This window comes from Pongo abelii, chromosome 3, assembly GCF_028885655.2.
Source record: "Pongo abelii isolate AG06213 chromosome 3, NHGRI_mPonAbe1-v2.0_pri, whole genome shotgun sequence".
Lineage (NCBI taxonomy): Eukaryota > Metazoa > Chordata > Mammalia > Primates > Hominidae > Pongo > Pongo abelii.
The window spans coordinates 12574122-12595049 of NC_071988.2; the positions used below are offsets into that span (position 1 = coordinate 12574122).

Consider the following 20928-nt stretch of genomic DNA (forward strand, 5'->3'; position numbering starts at 1 on the left):
ACTGTTTTTCTTTTTTTAAACTGAGGGGAAAGGCTCGGAATATCCTATAATATCCTAAGTCCTAGCCACAGACTTTTGCACAAATTTGGAAAGGACATTTATGCTCGACTGGGGAAAAGACAGCTGCTGGTGGACTCAGGGGACTGAGGTAGGATGGAGAACACGCCAGCTGGCTTGGTAAGCTCCAACCCCATTTAAAGTCTTTTTAACTTTTAAAGTGTATTTTATTAACAAAAATTTTTTTTTTTAAATAAAAAGTTATGCTATGTTGCCCAGGCTGGACCCAAATTCCTGGGCTCAAGTGATCCTCCCACCTCCACTTCCTCAGTAGCTGGGACTATAGGCCATGCCACTGTGCCCAGCCATAATCTTTTTAACTCTTAGATGGCAAACTTGAAACACACCAAGTGGTGCTTTTCTCTTTCTTCTTATTCAGCATATGGTGTATGAGTTTCTAGCTACAAAACAGGGTGCTTGATGAGGAAGTACTCTGATCCCACGGTTCACTGATAGTACCCCAGTTCCTCTAGGAGCATTGGAAAGAATGCAGTTGTCTGCACATTTGGAAATATTTTATAAAATGTTCACTCCTGGTACAATTTACAAGGTTCCTTATAAATACATTAAGACAGAAAGACCAAAAACAAGACTCTTTCAAGAATGAACGGGATTATGAGAGCCACATCTGGTAAAAAATATGTACACATAGCAGTTACAGGTTAGTATCTTGAGAAAAGCTTTCTAAAAACATAAAGTGAAATTTAATTCTCAAACTAAAATTTATTTTGTCTATAGCACCAGGATGATTTAAGACATCAAAATCTAATTTTCAATCCCGATATAATAATAAACAATAGAAAGTTCAAAGTTCTTTGTCAGTGGGTATAGGTGAACATGGAAAAGAGCTAGCGAAAGCTGCTGTCAGGATGCTGAACTCAAATGAAGAGTACACCACCAAACGCCTCCTGGCTACTACAGAAATACACAGGCAACCCCTCCAGATGGCTCCTCCTCAATAGCTCTCCAAAAAAAAAAATAAAAAAATCCAATAACCACAAAAATCAAAACCATTACAGTGACTGACTTACATTTAGTGATTCATTCACCAACAAAGGCTCCCTCTGGAGTTCAGCTGTTCAAAAATAAAAATGAGATATAAAGAAACTGAATATTGTTTCTGAAATGCAGAGAAACAAATCTGAAGATTTTTAGGACAGAGAACCTATCCTATGTCACCAAGTGGCTTAGCTGCTTTAATAAATTATAAAAATCTGACCAGTTATTTCCCACAATCAATCCATGTTGTACTACCAGAATATACTACCAGAAAAAGACAACAGAAACTAATGTTGCCTGCATTTTTATAATAATGGCAGTGGTATATTAAATCACTATGGTGATTTAACTATGTTGATGATCTGAAGCTTAGAAAAAAAGTAAAAGACCTTAATGTAGCTGTTAAGCTGCAGTATAACACTGGTTCATTTAAAATAATAGCGTCAAATGAAAAGTTAGATCCTATCCTCAAACAGCAATGGTCTGTTTATATTCTTTGGAAACATGAAGTACAAAGTCTACTGTTTCTACTCAATAATGACAGAACACACATTTTTCTTTTAAACAACTTCCTTTTACGTAAGTAGATCTCTTACTGAACTGTACCTAAACACAGTAAAGTTATCTGAAATATAACTGTGGGAACAACGGACTTCAGAATCCAAAAATGTTAGCTTCTTTACAATTAACAAATGAGATGTTAATTATTTGTAGTATAAAACACCCATGCACATTTTTAACTAATGTATCTGTCCAAGTTTTGAATAGATTAGTCATCTTCAGGGTTTTAACGTGTCAGTATAAATGACTTACCAAGTCTTGGTGTGGTCTTCCAGGACTGGCTGACACTTCTTACGAGTCTACTGAGAACCTTTCAGATGGTTTTGTGTAAGAAGGTCCTCAACTGCTCCCACTCCCCAAACCTCCCCAGATAGTCATGGGTGAGGATTTATATGCACTATTCACTTCATCTGAATCATTCCACATCTACTGCCCTTCTCTTTGCCTTGTACACCTAATGCATACCTACTCATTATTCAATATTAAGCCCCAAATGAGTAACAAGTACTTACAAAAATTCAAAACGTATACAGGTTGAGCATCCCAAATTCAAAAATGAGAAATCTGAAATGCTCCAAAATCTGAAATGCTTTGAGTGCCAACATGACTCTCAAAGGAAAGGCTCACTGGAACTTTGACTTTGAATTTTTAGATATGGGATGCTCAATGAGGTATAATGCACATATTCCCAAACCCTAAGAAATCTGAAATTCGAAATACTTCTGATCCCAAGCCTTTTGGATTAGGGATACTTAACCTGTATATTCTTTGACCCTCCCTCCCCCCATCCAATTTTATGAAAATACTTGGTAAAACGCATGTAGTGATATGCATTATGAAAGTTCGTTGCAGCCCTGTTAACAGTAGAAACCCCGAGGCCACTAAAAGATCTAAAACTGGTATTAGGGATGATTATTTAGCTATTAAAACAAAGAAAGGGGATCTGTATATGCTAATAAAGTAATGATGGGTGCCTGCAATACATGGTCGAGTGAAAAAAAATTATAGAACAATATAATTTTATTATACCGAAGGTGGTTACTCATAGGGAGTGGGAAACTTTTTATGCATTTCTGTATATCTTACTTTCTATAATTAAAGGAGAGGGGGTGGGGGAAGAGATTGATTGAGCAAACACAAGTCTTCCCTGAGGCCCTACCTCAGGGAAGCTGACTCCCACAGTCAAGTACGTATCTTTATTATAGTACCTTACTTATTTGCATGTTGATTTCAGTGAATGACTTATTTCCACCAGTCATTTCCATGTTGATTTCCCTAGTACTCACAGGTAGCAGACTTGATGTTTGTCAGGGAAATAATTTAAAGAGCCAATCCAACTACAGTAGACATTACAGTTGTCCTCCTGGCACCTTTCCCAAGAGCCCAGACTGTGGTCTGGAATACCATGTGGATCCAGGAAAACAGCACCTGACTTAAGTCAACTAGTAAGCTACATTCCTCTGGTCACAGTAATTAGTTTAGGGTGGACACATGTACTTATGCTAAATCAGAATAAGTCTCAGGATTTTGGCCAGGAAGGGTAAGCCAACGCTAAAAATAGAGGCTATGAATGAGAAACCAATGACCCTTATTCAGAGGATGAGGAAGAAGATATAAAATGGAGTTTCTACTAGATGTGTCTTTGGAACTATCTGCATCCTCTTGGATTATGCTTTACCTGAATTTTTCAATTTTGTGAGCTAATAAAGTCCCTTTAAGCAAATACCTATAGAGTTTTTTGTTATAAGTATTTACAACAAAAATCACCCTGACTGTTTACTCCACCTGACTTGCATGGACATTTTAACATTGTGGAAAAAAATTGAGGACTGGCTTAAATTTGGTCACATACTCTATAGTTCCTAGTACTTAAAAAAAATATTGTGGGAAACAGAAGAAAATACACAATCATGTTTGCAATACAAATTAGAAATAATTCCTCACTGTCACAGTTCTTCTCATTTCCATTTCCTTAAGCCACTATGGTCCAGCCTCTCTGGGGAATTCCTGAGGCTTTCCATCAAGGAATCCACAAGGGCCGAACTAACATTATTTGTCTTACAGACTCATGAGTGCTCAATGGAATTTTCCAGAGGCTAAGATGTACCCATAATTATCTGAAAAGGCTACTAAAACCCAACGATTGGCCGAGCGCAGTGGCTTTCAGTGGCTCATGCATGTAATCCCAGCACTTTGGGAGGCCAAGGCGGGCGGATCACGAGGTCAGGAGATTGAGACCATCCTGGCCAATATGGTGAAACCCCATCTCTACTAAAAATACAAAAATCAGCTGGGCATGGTGGTGTGTGCCTGTAATCCCAGCTACTGAGGAGGCTGAGGCAGGAGAATAGCTTGAACCAGGGAGTCGGAGGTTGCAGTGAGCTGAAATCGCGCCACCGTACTCCAACCTGGCAAACAGAGTGAGACTCCATCTCAAACAAAACAAAACAAAATAAAACAAAACAAAAAACAAAAACCCAACCATCTATCTGTAATGCTGGATTTTCTTCATTTACTTTAACAAAAACAATAAATAGCAACAGGACTGAATGTGAAAACAGATATGAGAAACAGCTGTTTTTTATTAAGCCAGACTTAAAGGGATTTGCAAAAATGCAAAACAATGTCACTTTTATCACTTAATTGGGTTGTTTTGGAAAATCTAGCTATTTTTCATGAAAAAAGAGTTGTTAACTTATAGTGAGTTAATTATATTGAATTAATAGTGACGTAATATTTACTTGTCTCAATTTTAATTTCTTATTTGGCAAATGTCAACAGGTATAAGCCATATAACAAAATCTCTTTGGGGTCTTCGGTAATTTTTCAGTAATTTTTGGTCCTTGAGACCAAAACGTTTAAGAGCTCCTGCCTTTATCCTTTCTGATATTGAGGTTCTCCCTTAAAATCTATAGTCCACAGTGAAGAATGTTGCACAGAGAGACTGAGAAGAGGCTATATAAGCTGAGAGTAGTTTCTGTGCAGCCACTGGGGCAAAAGCCTGAGCAAGAGACAAGAGCAAATGGTGTAAAGTGGGCCCTTATGCTCAGACTAGCCTTTTGGAAGTGAGCTGCAATAGCGTCTGGGGACAGGCAGGGGTATAGAGAAACATTTCTGGGATAGAGCAAGCGTTTGCTCCAGAACAACTTCCGTTTTGCATTATTATTTGGGGGTAATCAGATTTAAACAATTACCCTACATAATGTTGACTGACATTTCATGAGGAAAAGTATATGTTAAAAATAAAATAGTAAAGAATTCTCCCTAATCTATTTTAAAAAGTGAGAGGCAAATTAATAGAGCCTGTATGTTACTATGCATCAGCTACTGATTTTTAGAAAGGTAAAACCACATGCAAGGCAAAAACAAAAACAATATGAACAACCATTCTAAGGAGCTCACCTATTCCACTTGGCTTTCCCCCACACTGACTTTCTGGTGGTGCCAGAATTTCACGATTTTTCTCTTCCTCTGAAGGCACATAAGCCTAAAAAATTCAAAGCACCATAAAAATAAGTTAACTGGGGTTTTTACAAGAAGACTAACCTCAAGTGAATTAAACAAAAAAACCCAGCATCCTGAAACAATATAAAAGCCTATTTTCAAGAGTACACAAAACTTAAAAATAAATACACCAACCTTTAAAAACAAAGCCAAGTAAAAAATCAATTTAATCTCGTATTTCATCCATCAATGGGTCTTCTATTGCTTTAAAGGTAAAACCCCAACTCAGCACACCACACAAGACTCTTCCTGATGGGCTCCCACTCCCTTCCAGGCTTAAGTCTCACCACAGCTCACCGTGAACCACTGCAGTGCCTGAGACACACCACGTGCCCTCCTGTCTCTGAGTCTAGAACACAACATTCTCTTTGCTTGGAAGGCTCTTTCTTTCCTTTCTCTTCTGGGAAATTTCCACTCTACTTTCAAAATTCTATTCCAGTGTCCTCCTTGCAAGGCCTCCTGTCTACCTGCCTATTGCTACTATTGGGCAAGTTGTGTTTCCTCTGTAGTGTTCATAACCCCCATGTTCACTGCTGTCTTGTCACATATACTTGGATGGTGCCTTCAGATCAGGCTAGAAAGAGGATATGGAGACTAAATTATGTAAAGCACCAAAGCCATGCTTAAAAAAAAAAAAAGCAGATTTTATTCTAAGCATGATGGGAAGCCACCACAAATTTTAAGCAGAACAATGACAGGGCCTAAGTTATGTTTCTAAAGACTACCTGCAGGACTGTGTGAATCACACTGGAGGAGGGCTGGAGCGAAATAAGCCTAATGGAGAGGCTACTGAAGTAGTGGCTTAGCCTAGGGTGATGACTGTAGAAACAGAAATAGATGGACTCATGTTATATTTTGGAAATGGAACCTGTAAGAAATGCGATAGATTAAATTTGGGATGACGGAGAAACTGAGGGTGACGCTTGTGTTTCTGGCTTGAGTAAATGGAACTGATGATGGCACTATTTACTAAGAGTACTGAGGTTCTTAGCTTTCCCCCACCACAGGATATGCAATAACACTAAGTGTCATAAGTACAATGAGAACAGGAGCTATATACCACATAAGTATATATATGTGTATAAGTGATGAAACAGTATTTAATCACTTACAGTTCGGCACAGCTGAATTATAAGCCATACCTCCATTTTCAAGTTGGCTTTCAGTTCCAATCCTCCCAAAACATTCAATGGAGAATCTTCATTGCCTAATAAAATTCAAGCCATTTAGTACAATTTAAGAATTTGCTTGCAAAATACATCCGGGGTCAAAAAGTAATGGAATGTGGTTATCTGACATGCTGTGCCACCTTCCTTTTCTGGTTTATTTTGCTGTCAGAAAATGATCAAAAGGAATATGTTGTATAAAAAGAATCTGGATGAAAGGCAGGGATTATTTGCTTATTTTGGGTGAGTGAAATTCTTATTTGCACAGTAAGATAACTGCCCAGAAAGAATGACGAAAGTATTATCTGTGGAGATATCTTCATTTCCAAGTATTTTTCTGCAGTGATCTCCATCAAGTTTGTCCTTAAAAATATTCTGAGTCACTAAGGTCTATTCTCAGTAAAGGTGATTTATTAACAGATTCACTTTACTTGCTTCACACTGAACACAGACAAATTGAACACAAAGTTAAACTGTGAGGTAGACAAAAAGAAAAAATTTTCTCAGGTGGAGAGATTCAGTTCTACTCTGATCTTGCCTCTTTCTTATATCCTTCTGTAGATTGTGTAGAAGCTTCTGGGGAAACCCTTCTATTTTCACTTCTTCAGGAAAAAAGGAGGAATGAGTAATTGTAGCAATGATTGAGTCATAAAAACTTCTGGAGCATTCAATTTACTCCAGGTTAAATTCAACAGAAACTTGTAAGGTTACTTGTTTCAACCCTTGGAGCATTTCTTAAAGTCTCCTAAGTCTCTATAATGAACAAGACTAAATCTATTGGCCTCAGCTTCCTGAGACTGGGTTAGATGATGGCTAAGGTCTATTTCAGTTAAAAGTCCAGGATGCTACAATTTATATAGCCAGAGTGGAAAAGAATTCCTCTGCCCTTTCAAGTCCAGCCCATGAGGACCCTTTGGTTCCTACAGCATCCTGTGCTTAATCCCAGTCTATGCAACTGTCATGCTTTAAAGTGTCACTGTCCACTTTTCTCCTATCTTGACTGGTATAAAGTATCTGAAGTTGGACGGTATAAGGCATGACTGAGATAATATCTTTGAAAGTTATTAACTATTTCTAAAAGACCAGCACTGTCCAAAATCTGTCAGCAGGGAAAAATATTTCTTTTCACTTTCAAATATATTCTAAACTAGAAACTCATTTCACCTGAAAAATAAGCTCAGTTAAAAATAACATGCTCCTTTGATTCAAAGGAACCAACAGACTGAACAAATAAATACTGCAAACCTATAATCAGATGAGGGTTGGAATCGTGTTTGCCTTTGTATTATGATCCCATCTTATTATCCCCATTTTATACAACAAGAAACGGAGGCTCGGAAACTGATTTTTCCTCTAAAAGTCACACGAGGACCATGAATGCTATTTAAATTTTCTGACCCTATTTCCTCATTTGTAAAATGAGGATGGTAAAAAAAAAAATATATTGCTTTCATTGGGTTGTGGTAGGGTACTCTTCTTTTTGATTGACAAGAAACCTGTAGGTCAAAGAGGTTTAGTAAGTTGCAGCAGTCACGTAAATAACATGTGGACTTCCCATGCCTCAGCCTCCTGCTTTGAAAGGTTTTAAACGTTTAAACACAAGTAGCTTTTAGAGAAGTTTGACCTTCAAGTCTGATGAGAGTTATTTTGCAACATTATGATATGAGAAAAAAATTTATAGATATTTTATCTTTCTGGAACCAAAACCATCTTTTGGAAGACTGTCCTAAATGCACTCTGTTGTACAATCATCCTTGTAAAATGTTAAAATTTGCAATTAGGTACAGATTCTCACCTATGTCACACATATTTTCTTCAGAAGACACAGTAACCATTACGTCTCCTTCCTCAGGGAATGATGTCCTTGTGCTGTTACCATCTCCTGTTTCCTTAGCAGATGCTTGATCAGTCCATTTGCCACTATAATCACTCTTTATAGTCAAGTCCTGCTCACATTTAGGAGCCAACAGAGCTACACTGTAGGTAGCTGGAAGGATCATTGTGTGGGAAGGAGCAATTTTTGATTCTTGGCCAGTAATACATTTGGTGGTACTGGTTTTCAAGTTGTCTTCAGGCCCCTGCTGCTCAGTAGGAAGAAAGGAACGCTCAGCCACGGTGCCTTGAACAGGTGGCATGTCACCAGCTTTTATAGCACCGGTATTTACTGCTGCCAAATAGCAAATACTGACAGAGGGATCCTTAGCCGTCTGCCCAGACGTCTGTTCTGGTCCTCTTGGGTGGGCAGGTGAGTTAGCATTCCCCTCTAAGCCCCTTCCTGCTGAATAACTTGCTGTGCTACTGCCCCCTGCTGTCCCTGTCTCTGGGCTCTTGTCTTCTTTCTGAAGGGAGTTCAACAATACATTCTTCTCTTCTGCATTTATGAGGTGTAAAGTGCTCTCTTTCTGTCCCCTTCCTGCAAATGGTCCTATTTCAGGGTACTCCTTGCCATGCTTCTCTTCTTTTTCCGCACAAACAGCACTTGGATGGCCTTGCCCTGCAGAGGGCTTGTGGACTGATGGCCCGTTGTGCTCCTCCTCAGTGCTCACTGCCAACACAAGACCCGGTTCTTTGCCTCCCCTGACTGGCCCAGGACACCGACAGTTATTCTCAGCAATTAGGCTGGGCATGGTGACCTTGTGCTTGCTCACTTCTATGGCTGACAGGTCACCATTTCCTTCTGGATGGTCTGCAGTCAGCTGATTCTCTTCATGTCTGTCAGTGCTGGCAGAAATTGGTACACAATCTGCTGTGCTGGTGGAGATGATGGCAGCGTCGCTCAAGTCTTCCACTCTTCTGATGGTGAGCCGATCTTCATCCTGGAGGACAGCACCAATCATGACTGCTTCACACCCTTCAGAGGTGCTTGTGGAAATCATGGCAGTGTCACCCATCTCTTCTGCTGGTGTGACTGAGGGGTGGCCTTCCTCTTGAGGGACAGCACTGGACACTGGGCCCTCACAGTCTTCCACCGAGCTCGTAGAGATGATGGCACTCCCGTCTTTTTCTTCCATGACTGTGCCACCTCGCTCATTTTCACTTTCAACAACTACACCGGAAACAGAAGCCTCACATTCTTCTGCTATGCTAGTGGAAATGAGAGCACATTCATCCTTCTCTTCCTTGCTGGTTGAGGCAAGAGGACTTTCAGCTTCTGGGGGCGCACTGGGCATAGGCCCCTCAAAGTCGGCGGTGCTTATCAAGACTGGACCTGTAGCCCTTTCTTCCACTGCTGCAGCAACTGGCTGGAGACTTTCAGCACACTTGATGGTTGTTGCACTGGAGATAGGCACTTCGAATTCTTCCCCTATGCTTGTGGAAATCATGGCACACTCATCTTTCTCTTCACTTCTGCTGGCAGCGAGTTGGCTGTCATCTCCTGAGACTGCACTGGGCATAGGGGCCTCAAATTCTTCTGTGTTTACTCTGGTACCTTCCATATTTTCTTCAGTTCTCAGAGCATCTGAGTGACCTCCTTCCACATCTGTAATTGCGCTTACCTGAGGGGTGTAATCATTTGTGGTACTGGTGGAAATAATCAAAACTTTGCCTTGATTTTTACCCCCAGCTAAGCTATTCTGGTTGGTAATATCATCACTGGCTGTAGTTGCCATGAGACCATCACACTCTTCATTTTCTACAGAGGTGATGATGTCCTCATCTTCTTTTTCACTTGGTGATGTGTGGGCAACTTCACATTCTGGGACTTCACCAGATACAAGAACATCATAACTACCCCCGACCAGGCCAGTGGAAATAGTGGTATCTTCAATTTTTTTGAGCTGACTGTCACTTTGATCAGATGCAGCACTAGTCATAGGACCCTCACAACCTCCTGGAACTGGTGTCACTTCATCCTTTCCTGAGACTGCACTGGTCACACTGCTTTCTACAATCCCTTTTGCACTGGAGCAGATATCTGTGTCTTTACTTTCTTTCTCTGTGCCACTCATGCTGTCAACATTATTTTCATTTGCATTCATGATGGCAGCTCCAGCCTCAGCTTCCACATGCTCTACCACAGTACCAATCTGACTGTCCCCTTCTGCACTTTCACAAATCAATACCCCTTCACTCTCTTCTCCTAACCCTGTACAAGTTGAAGCATGCCCAATTTCATTTCCTCTTCCAGTACTAGTCACAACATCCTCCCCTTCCTCGTCTTCCTCTTTTGCGCCTGTGCTAGTCACAATGCCTTCATCATCACAAGGACCAGCAGCAACTAATGGTAAATTAGTGCCTTCTTTGGCTACTGTGCTGTCCATTGCACTCTCTCCATTTTCTTCCGATTCAGAACTTATAGCAAAGCCTTCACTGCTATCTTCTGAACCTGTGCAACTTGCTGGCCCCTCTCCATCTTCTGTTATCCCCGTGCTGGTGACTGCACTCTCACCTTCTGTACCATCATTCACAGAACCATCTCCTTCTTGGCTGGCGCTTGTTCCTGGTGGTGCATCATTATCTCCCAGGACAACACCTGCACCTGTAACCATGCGTTCCTCCCGGGGCCCTGCTCCAGTTACTGAGCAGATCACAAAGTTATCACTTCTGCCTTCTGCTCCTGTACATGTCACAGTGCCCTCTGTTTCTTTTTTGGGACCCATTCTCATCATATTTCCCTGGGAGCCATCCACCTCTTCACTGCTTATAGATCCTGCTCTTATTTCTGTTCCAGCACTTGTAACTGCTCCATCACTTTCAACTTCACTAATAAAAGTAATAGTTCCTTCAACTATTTCTGAGTCTCCACTTAAAGAACCATCACATTTTTCTTCAGAGCCTGCACTGGTTACAGCATCATCCTTTTCCTCTGTCACAACGCTATTTACATTGGCTTCGATTTTAACTGCATGCACAGCCAGTAGGTCTGCTGCTCTGTCCTCAGATTCAGCCACAGCACACTCCCCACTTTCCCCTTCCTTAGTGCTTGTGAGGAAGGTTTCACTTTCAGCAAATCCCTCTGTGACAACAGCCCCACCTTCTTCAGCTGCAGCAAAAACAGTGCATTCACTGGCTTCTGCACCAACATGAAGAGGATTATTTCTGGAATGTGTTCCTATTATAAGGCCTTCATCTGCCTCAATGCTGGTGCAGGGCAAAGCCACCTCACTCTCTCTTGTTTCTGAAGAAGTGGTTGTGGCAGGCCCAGCCTTCACTGGACTTAAAGTGACATCTTTGTCCTTCCCTTCAGTACTAGTGGCAACAGAAGCCTTTTCTGCTCTCCCAGGCCCAGTTGCCACATCCTCAGTTTGTCCATTCCTTTGGTGTAAAACAGAGGGTGCAGAGCCACTTCCAGCACTGGTGTCTACCTCACTGTTTTCATTCCTTCTTTCAACATCAATTGATATGTCTTTTACTTTACCTGGGCCTCTTTTATGCTTAAGTTTGACAGTTTCAGCATATTTTTCTGTACTCAGGCCTACAACATGATCAACAGCAATGCCATCCTTCTTGCCATTCTCTACTGTTGCTTTAACTGTCTGCTTTAAATTGGGCTCTGCATTTAAGTCATTTTCTTTCTTGGCCATGTCCACTAAGCCACCTTCTTTGGTAACATTCTCATTTTCCACAATCACGCCCGTTAACTTGCTTCCAAGAGGCATGATTACCTTTCCTTGTTTACCATCCAATAAAGTAGCCTGGTGACCTTCTGGAATGTGTCTTTTGCTAGTGATGCTTGCTTTTGCTGGTGTATCTACTATGAAACCTTCACCACCTTCTTTGCTGTCACTTGTCTTAAGGACTTCTGATTCCCTAACAGTCAGACTTTGGTTAGGGAGAGCAGAGTGATCCACAGGGGAGGTGCTGGCTGTGCTACCTTCCAAAACAGTTCTTTTGTCAGACAGAGGAATTACATCTGGATCATACGATTCCCTCAGAGGCACAGCAGTCACTGAACTTAAGGACGGTGAGGAGTCTAAATTTGTGGAATGTTCAAGAGCGGCATCTCCTTGAGCAACATGTTCTTCAGCAGCTGTGTTTTTCAAATTCTTCTGTACCCTATCATTTTCTGATGGGGCACTCAGTAACATTCTATCAACAGTTTCAGAATCTATATTCACTTCATTAGTTCCTCTATGAATGGGTTCTTTCTCCCCAGGGTTCAGTTTGGACACAGCACTTTGGACATGCATTTTCTTGGTCAAGGTGCTTCTATGGTCAGCATGCTTTTCAGAATTACTATTAACTCCTGTTCCACGGCCTGGCTTATAAGCTGGAGCTGTTGTTTTTGAATCTGCTGTGCAAGTTCTCAATTCATCCTTTTGAACTGTGACAGAAGTTTTTTGTTTTATATTTTCAGAATCAATGTCTTGCTGAGAATTATTATTGCGGTTGTCTTGGGTTTTAGATACTTCAAACACATTTTCAACACCTGGCTCAGAATCAATTTCCATTGGCTCTTGTTCAGGGATCAATGTCATATCACCACTCTTTTTTGGTCTCTGAAGGGAGGAACCGCTGGGAGTGCTCAAAGTGTTTGCTGCTAATTTTTCTTCTCCTTTGGCCATTTCTTGTGACAAGCTTCCTCTCCGATTTTCACACAACCTTCTACTTAATTTCTTTTCCATGAGTGAACTATTACCTCTGGCCTTTTCATGACTACTGTCAACTTCTTTACCATCCTTGTCATCTGATTTATTTTCTTCCTTCTTTTTTATGTCTTTACTACTATGCTTTAAGCTTCTGCTTTTGTGGCCATCTGACAACTTTCTCTCAAGCCTGGTGGAAGTGGAGTCTTTATCACTCTTATATTTCTCCTTTGCTAATGGTAACTTGGCTCTGTGACTAGAATCCTTCTGTGTACTATGTGCTGAAGAAGCAGCAGTCTCTAATACAGGTTCAACACCAGTTTCTTCAAAAGGTTTGTCTTCAACTTTAGACTTACGCTGTTTTTCTGAGTCATTTTCTTCTGTGTTCTTCTCCTTGTCTGGTTTTGGAGTGGTTGCCTGTTTTGTGGCACCTTCTTGTAATTCTGTTTCTACAACTTTTAACTGTTTGCCTTGACTTTTTGATTTAGACTTCAACACAAGTTTCTCTTCTAACAAGCTCTTTGTTCGTCGTTTCTCCTTGTGAACAACCTCTTCTGGTTTCAAATTACTATCCATGTTAGTGGAGTCCATATCACACTTATCTTCCGAATAACTTTCAGTTCTTCTCTGTAATGTGATACCATGTTGCTTGGAACCCAGAGAATCTTTCTGAATTTTAGAATCACTTGATCTTCTTGATTTGTGCTCTGCCTTAGTTTTTTCAGCTGACAAGCGTCTCTCTTTTTTGTTGTTTTCTTTACGAACATTCTCATCTGTTTTTATAATATATTCAGAAACTGGCTTTCCATCTTTGCCTAATACTGATAATTTCCTTTCATTCCTATGTTTACTTTTTCGTTCGGCTTTATCATCTGAAGAAATCTTCGTTTGTTGACTTTGCTTTTGAATATTTTCCTCTACTTTTAAAACTTTCTCAGAAGAGTGAAGCTCAGTCTCATCACCTGTTTTATGCATACAATCACCTTTATATTTATGTTTCACAGACAATTTGTCTTCCGATGGAGTTTTCTCTCTTTCAGGCTTCTCCTTGGAGGATTTCACCTCTTTCTTAAGTAGGCTTTTCAAATGTGGTGTTTCAGAATCATCTTTCTTTAGATGCTTTTCGTTTTTAAGTGTGCTTTTCTGTTTCTGGGGCTCTTCGGTGTAAATTTCTGAGCGTTCTACTTGCCTTTTTACATCTCTTGTGTCAGTCTCTTCCTGTGCCCCCTCCATGATAACAGGGGTAGATGTCCGTCTTTTATGTTCTCTTTCTATTTTGGATTCATTTTTGTTTTCATCAACTACATGCAAAGACTCTGAAAGTCTCCGGGCAGGTTTACTTGGTTCACTTTTTGCATGAACATGCTTCAACTCCTTTGAAGAAGACATTTTTTCCTTTTCACAATGCTGAAAGAAAACAAAGGTTAAAATATGAGAAATACCAAAATCAATTTTTAGATTAAAACGTAACATTTGGGTGGACTTAATATGTTGAGTGCTGTCACATACGTAACATCTCACTTAATTCTTGCAAACAGCCTGTGTAGATGTCAAAAACTCACCTGATTTTAAAAAATAGGTATTACTAACTTGATTTTAAGAAGCTAAATTCCTCAAAGAACTAACAGGAGTTTGCATCAACCACATTTTACAATAAAAAAACTAATTCTAAACAATATGAACACAATTTTATGAGATTATTTCTCATAGAGATTTATCATAAAATAAAGTTAAATACTTAAAAATATGCCATTAAAACATCAGGAAATTGAAGCTCAGCATGATTCTATAACTTGACACTCAGACCACAAGTAGGTGTGTTAAAAATGAGTTTAGATTATTTCATTCCGAGTCTAGTACTCCTTCCAGTATATCACAGGCACTGATTTGTCTATGAATTCTTCAATTCTGAATCACTAAAGCTCACTAATGCCTAGTACTCAATAATAAATATAAGCTGAATAAATGACACTCCAATGTCCTTTTCAGTCAAAAACATAATACATGAAGGCAATTTAAAATTGAAATATACTGAAATATAGATTTCCTATATTTTAATTTAGAAAGCTGAATTATGTATGGAAACCTCATGAATTTAGGCTACTTGTACAACATTCTACACATGAAGCTTCAAATGTACACAGTAACTCACAGTAACCATATCATATATAACATATGTATATGTTTATGTATTCAAAAAAAAGATACGGAGAGACAAGAGCATCTAAACCTTCCTCCTGGCCCTGTAGTTTGGCACTAAGTAGGTGATTAATATTAATGAGTGGATGTTGACTAAATCCACTTCAATAATGACTCACTGACTATTAGCTATAATTATTCTTATGCAAATAATGGGCCAAAGTTCTTAGACAGACCTTTGTGCCTCTAGGTCAGTTTAACACTTCATCTCCTTAAATGTCAACACAAAGATTAATGTACCTCTACTAATAATAGGGTCCAGGACATAACAAGACCTTATTAAATAGCTTAAAATAAAATTCCTCAAATAACTAACAGGAGTTTGTATCAACCTAACTTCACAATAAAAAACTAATTCTAAACAATGTGAATACTATTTTATGAGATAATTTCTTATAGAAAATGATCATAAAAGAAAGTTAAATATTTAAAAATATGTCATTAAACCATCACTATATACTTCTAAATACACCTTTAATTTCTGAGTAAATAAATTAAATTTATGTTTGCTGATGATGAAGAAATAATCACTAATATTGCTTTTTCCCTCTGGAAATATTAAGATAGTTTAGCTACAGAACTACAGATAATGTGGTTTTCGTAAACAAGAATTTTAAACCAGTGAAATCAAAAGTTTTTCCCATGAAAATAATCCTGAAAGGGTGAAGAAAACATTGTACATTACTTCTACTGTTTAAAATGATCAAATCTTGGAAACAACCCAAGTGCTAAAATATAAGGACATGCTTAAATAAATTATGGTATGTACATTAAATGTAACACTACACAATCATTAAATAATTAGGATGCCTAGAAAGGTAACATGAAATGAGTAAAATGTTAAAAACAGTTTGCCAGATTACTTGTACTCTAAAAAATTATGTGGACCTGTGGATAAGGAATGAAAGGGAATAAAAAGGATAATTTGTTATAGTGGAGGGATTTTAGATTTTAATTTTAGCCTCCCTTTTTCTTTTTTTGTCATTACTGGCATTTTTGTTATTGCAATTATAAGAAATGGGAAAAGACAAGAAAAGTAGCTATTACCTAGATAAAAGACAAATACATAAATCAACTCAACAAAATGGGCAATTTGGAACATAACAAAATGGGGTTTCAAAAATGCTGAATGTAAGTGACTTTTTATTTGACTTGAAAAAAGTCAAATTACATTCTAAGTTTTATTCTAAAGGAATAAACAGCCTATATCTAACAAAACAGCATTTGAAATGAGGTTTTATTAAGGCATACCTCACTTGTTTTAAGGGTTTCTTTGGAATCTTCTTCAGATTGCTGTTTCTTTTTGGAGTTCTCTTCAACACTCCTAAGGGGGAAAGAGTCAAATATAAAGCATGAATCAAATGTGAAAATTTTTCAGGAAGGTTGAAAACAATAAAAATCTTTCCTTTACTATAATTTTTATTTATCTTATGTTATTATTATTATTTTTTGAGGTGGAGTCTTGCTCTTGTTGCCCAGGCTGGAGTGCAATCACACAATCCTGGCTCACTGCAATTTCTGCTCCTGAGTTCAAGTAATTCTCCTGCCTCAGCCTCCCAATTAGCTGGGATTACAGGCATACACCACAATGCCTGGCTAATTTTGTACTTTTAGTAGAGACAGGGTTTCACCATGTTGGTCAGGCTGGTCTCAAACTCCTGACCTCATGTGATCCACCCGCCTCTGCCTCCCAAGTGCTGGGATTAAAGGCGTGAGCCACCGTGCCCAGCCATTTACTATAATTTATACACTTGATCGATAAATGGAGACTTGTTACATTTCAATTTAAATCCTATCAATTATTGGTCAACAAAGGAGAACACAATCCCAAATATGGCATGAACTGTTCTTGGTGCTAAAGGAAAGTACAGCTGAAACAAAAATTCCTAATTTGTTGCTTAAAGATGAATGCTTTATGGGCTATAATTACACTTCAAAATTACTATCTTTCGAGTAAAGAGGGCAGTCTTATTTATTCAGATCAGTAAGGATGAGACGTAATAATAGTAAGAAATTTGAGAGCTTACTACTCTTACCAAGTTCTGCAAATTATCAAATCAGTTATCCTGAAATCTGTGATAAATTTACATAAATGCAACTTGATGTAATAGCGAAATTGCAGCCCATGGCTCACACGACTTCACAGCTACCCTCAAGAGTCTCTTTAGCTTTCTAATTCTTAAAAAGTTAACAATGATAATGCAGTGTTAACAAGGAATCTGGCTCAGATTCTGGGTTGGGGGAGAATCATGGAATACCGGTAAAAATAATGGCATGGAAAGACTGGAAATAATAATTGTAAATAAGTGGTTACTGAACGCCAACAAGAGGAATACCTCCAGAGAACTTCCAGAGGATTCATAAACTCTGAAAGTCTAGGGATAATTGTTAGCTTATGCATGTACATTTTTCAGGGGAGAGGGTCTAAAGCTCTCACCAAATTATCAAAAAGATCTGGGACACCCAAAAAGATTAGGATATACTACTTAGAAATGTTACAGATATTAACATTTTCATACTAAATATGAAACCCTAAGGTCCTTCATAAACATGCAGTAACATACACATCCAAAGTACAACTCTTTACTGCCACTTCAATGCCTCTCTTCTGAAAGCACCCAGGGGAGTGTTATAAGGGAAACAGGACCAGATAAAATATGTACCTTGAATCTTTTTTTCTCTTTTTGCTTAAGGCTACTTTTTTTTCTAAAACTTTCCGTTCTTTAAGGACTTCTTTAATTCTGGGGGCTTTAGGTTCCAAACTCTTTGTTGATGATTCTTCTAAGTCCACACTACTCCTGCCTAGAAAAGAAGCAATCAATAAAATGTATTTCAGAAAAGTTTTATAAATAGTGTAATATTAATTTTTCATTAAGATTTTTCTAATCATTGTTAAAGCCAAAATGGCTTTAATATTCTTAAGTTGTGCTGGAATAGACAAAATATTTTGGATGAAAAAGTCTTATCTCTCTTATTTCAAATGATGACATAAGTGTGTGTATGTGCGATTTCGTATATTACATAAGATTAGTGCCCAGAAGGAATACAATTTTGTTCAATGCAATATTACAGAGAAATGTTTGACATTTTAGTTAACATAGGCATAGATTAATTTCATTAATCACCAGCAAGGGTTGATAACTCATGTGTTAACAATCTACTTTCCAGTGATAATTCAATCATTACAGAAAAATAAACTGCTAACAAATGAGTAGCATAAGCTGGTATCTGATAAAATGTTTAATTTAGATTTAGCAATATAATAAAAAGGAAAAATGACGAAACACATGAGATTAAAATGTAAGGAAATCTTCCACATTTGAGACTAGATCATTTTATTTTATATTCATGTCTCATAAGTAATACAAGAGTACCTGGAAAATAATGAAATATATGAGATAGTTTAAAGTATTAAAAGTTGACATCTATACCTTGACCCTTCGTTTTTGAAGACTTTGTCTTTTCTGCTTTCTGTTTTCGTTTTTCTTCAAGTTTCTCTCTATTGATTTGCCTTCTTAAAAGCCTCTCTTCTTTCTCTTTGGCCTAAAACCACAAAATATCCTAACAGATTATTAGGCAAAGGCGAAAACACACTGAAAAACCGTATTTTTTTAAAGTTTTAGTTTACCCTTCAGATGTTCTTACAAATTAACGGGCTCTGAAAAAATGCACATATACTACATATATATACACACATTTATCTGTGTGTGTATACATACATATGTATGTGTATGTTTCAATCTGGAAGCTACCAGAATAAAAGAAACAGATGTCAAAATTTGCCATTACTCTTTCAGAATGCCATTAGTTTAAAGAATGGGAAAGGTATTATTTTGGGAAAAACTGATTAAATAAGCTGGTTGTTTCAATTAAAAAGATAGCTGTGAAAATATCTATGAACATCAAGTATATATACATAGGTGTTTATAACTTTTCAATTATTCTTACAGAAAACAGTTGAAATAAAAATTCAAGTGACAGGCTAGTTCTACAACATATATGACTTGCTGGTTATACGTTGGGACCCAAGGGACTCAGGACTTGCAGCTGTTGTCTTTTACAGCAGAAAGAATTCACAGTCATTGTGCTACTCCCACTATCCCTTTCTGGCCCAGAGTGCCAAAAATCCTCAGCAGGTTCATAACTTCTAACCAAGTAACCTTTTCAAAAGATAAGCCTAAAGGGAAGGCTAATCACTACTAGCATTTTGGGGTAGTTTCTTCAAATCATTTTCCTGTGTAACAATATTTCCTGATTCTGAACTTTTCATATTTTACAACTTTTCATATTTTAATGTTTTTGAAATTGTAGGCTATCTTAAAACCAATATACCTATGTAACAATAAGGTAGTAATTTTCTTTAAAGAGCTGTTATTAATTCAGTGGTACATTTTATAATTGGAAATATTTTCAAATCCAAGAAACAGGTAAATAGCATTTCTATCTCAATAGTATGTTAATCGCTGCATACCATATCTTTGCAGGACTGGATCTACACTTGATTTAAACATTTCCATACTGTGAAGCATTTAAGTTGTTACGTTTCACTACTACAGGTTGAGCATCTGTCATCTGAAAATCTGAACTCTTTGAGCACTGACATGCTGTCACAAGTGGAAAGTTCCACATGTGACTTCATGTGACAGGTGGCAGTCAAAATGTAGTCAAAACTTTGTTTCATGCACCAAATTATGAAAAACATTGTATAGAATACTCTTCAGGCTATGTGCATACGTATATAAGAAACACAAAGGAATTTCATGTTTAGACTTGCGTTCCATCCCTACGATTTCTCACTATGTATATGCAAATATTCCAAATTGTGAAAAATTCCAAAATTTGAAACACCTCTGGTCCCACCCATTTCGGATAAGGGATATTCACTTGCATTAGTAATGATGACACAAACATCTCTGTCACATGTTTACATCTACTCTACCTAGTTAAATGACAAGTTTCCTGAAGGCAAATCCTGTATGTCTCTGCTTCATATGCACACCCAGTACCTTGCAGATAGACTATTTAAGTTTGTTAACCTGATGTAGTAGGTTAAAATAACAACAAACTGGACTTACAATGGACTGTCGTCGTTGTTCTACAGTAAGCTCATCATCAGAATCACTATAGTACTTTGAGTAAAGATATGGTTTGTGGACATATGCATGCCGTACACTCTTTGTTTTTCCTTCACTAGAATCACTAGTTTGAGTTTTTGTTTTATTCTGTTTGTTCTTCTCTTCATCTGTAAGAAAGTTAATAGAAAGAGGAGTATGTCTGTGAATTACCATAAAATCAACATTATGCTGTACAAGCAGCAAAGGCAAGATCAATTGGAGGTCCAAAAGGGGAAATATCAGGATGTGAAAGTTTCAGAAATTGACTTTTAAAAGCTATAATTCATATTTTTATTTATCAGCTTCTCACACATAAATAAGACAAAGAAAAATCAGACATTATAGTTACTTATGCTGTTAAAAGGAAAATTTCAGACAAATTAAATGTAACAGAGTTTTTTGGAGCAAAGAATGATTCATGAATCAGGCATCAGAATCAGGAGAAGTTCTGAGGGCTCTGCTGCGGCAACACCAGCCGTGTGCTTTCACAGGCTGAACACAAAAGCAGAGGAGATACATGACTGGACTGGCTACAGCTAGGTGTGTGCCTTATTTGAATATGTTCTGGTGGAAAGTCCCTAGTTAGAGGTTAATTGGAGGTTTCTGATGAGCTAAGTTTAAATTCTGTTTTACCATTTAGACTGGGCTTCAGTTTGCCTTTGTAGGAACCCAAGGCACTGGAGCTATCTCAGCCTAAAAGCCTCCATCTGCGCCTCAGTGTTCTCCTGACAAACAATTCTTATTTGTCATTGGACTTGATATTTATGCTTTACCATTGTTAAGTTCAACAAATCCACTGGA

General features: G+C 38.1%; 1 protein-coding gene across 10 annotated transcripts in view; it reads right to left on the bottom strand.

Moving 5' to 3' along the window:
- BOD1L1 (biorientation of chromosomes in cell division 1 like 1) overlaps positions 1-20928 on the bottom strand; it is a 58902-nt gene that overhangs the window by 22223 nt on the left and 15751 nt on the right. For 5 of the 10 annotated variants that reach the window (XM_054553711.2, XM_063723319.1, XM_024246063.3 and 2 more), the window contains exons 6-13: positions 20089-20255; positions 18445-18556; positions 17677-17815; positions 16265-16337; positions 8083-14221; positions 6264-6328; positions 5020-5104; positions 1089-1132 (exon numbers count right to left, since the gene is read on the bottom strand). In XM_054553711.2, coding sequence (XP_054409686.2) covers positions 1089-1132; positions 5020-5104; positions 6264-6328; positions 8083-14221; positions 16265-16337; positions 17677-17815; positions 18445-18556; positions 20089-20255 — 6824 coding nt within the window. Of the gene's footprint in view, positions 1-1088; positions 1133-5019; positions 5105-6233; positions 6329-8082; positions 14222-16264; positions 16338-17676; positions 17816-18444; positions 18557-20088; positions 20256-20928 lie in introns of all 10 variants that reach the window. The other 5 variants (XM_063723321.1, XM_024246058.3, XM_024246061.3 and 2 more) reach the window with 1 other exon arrangement.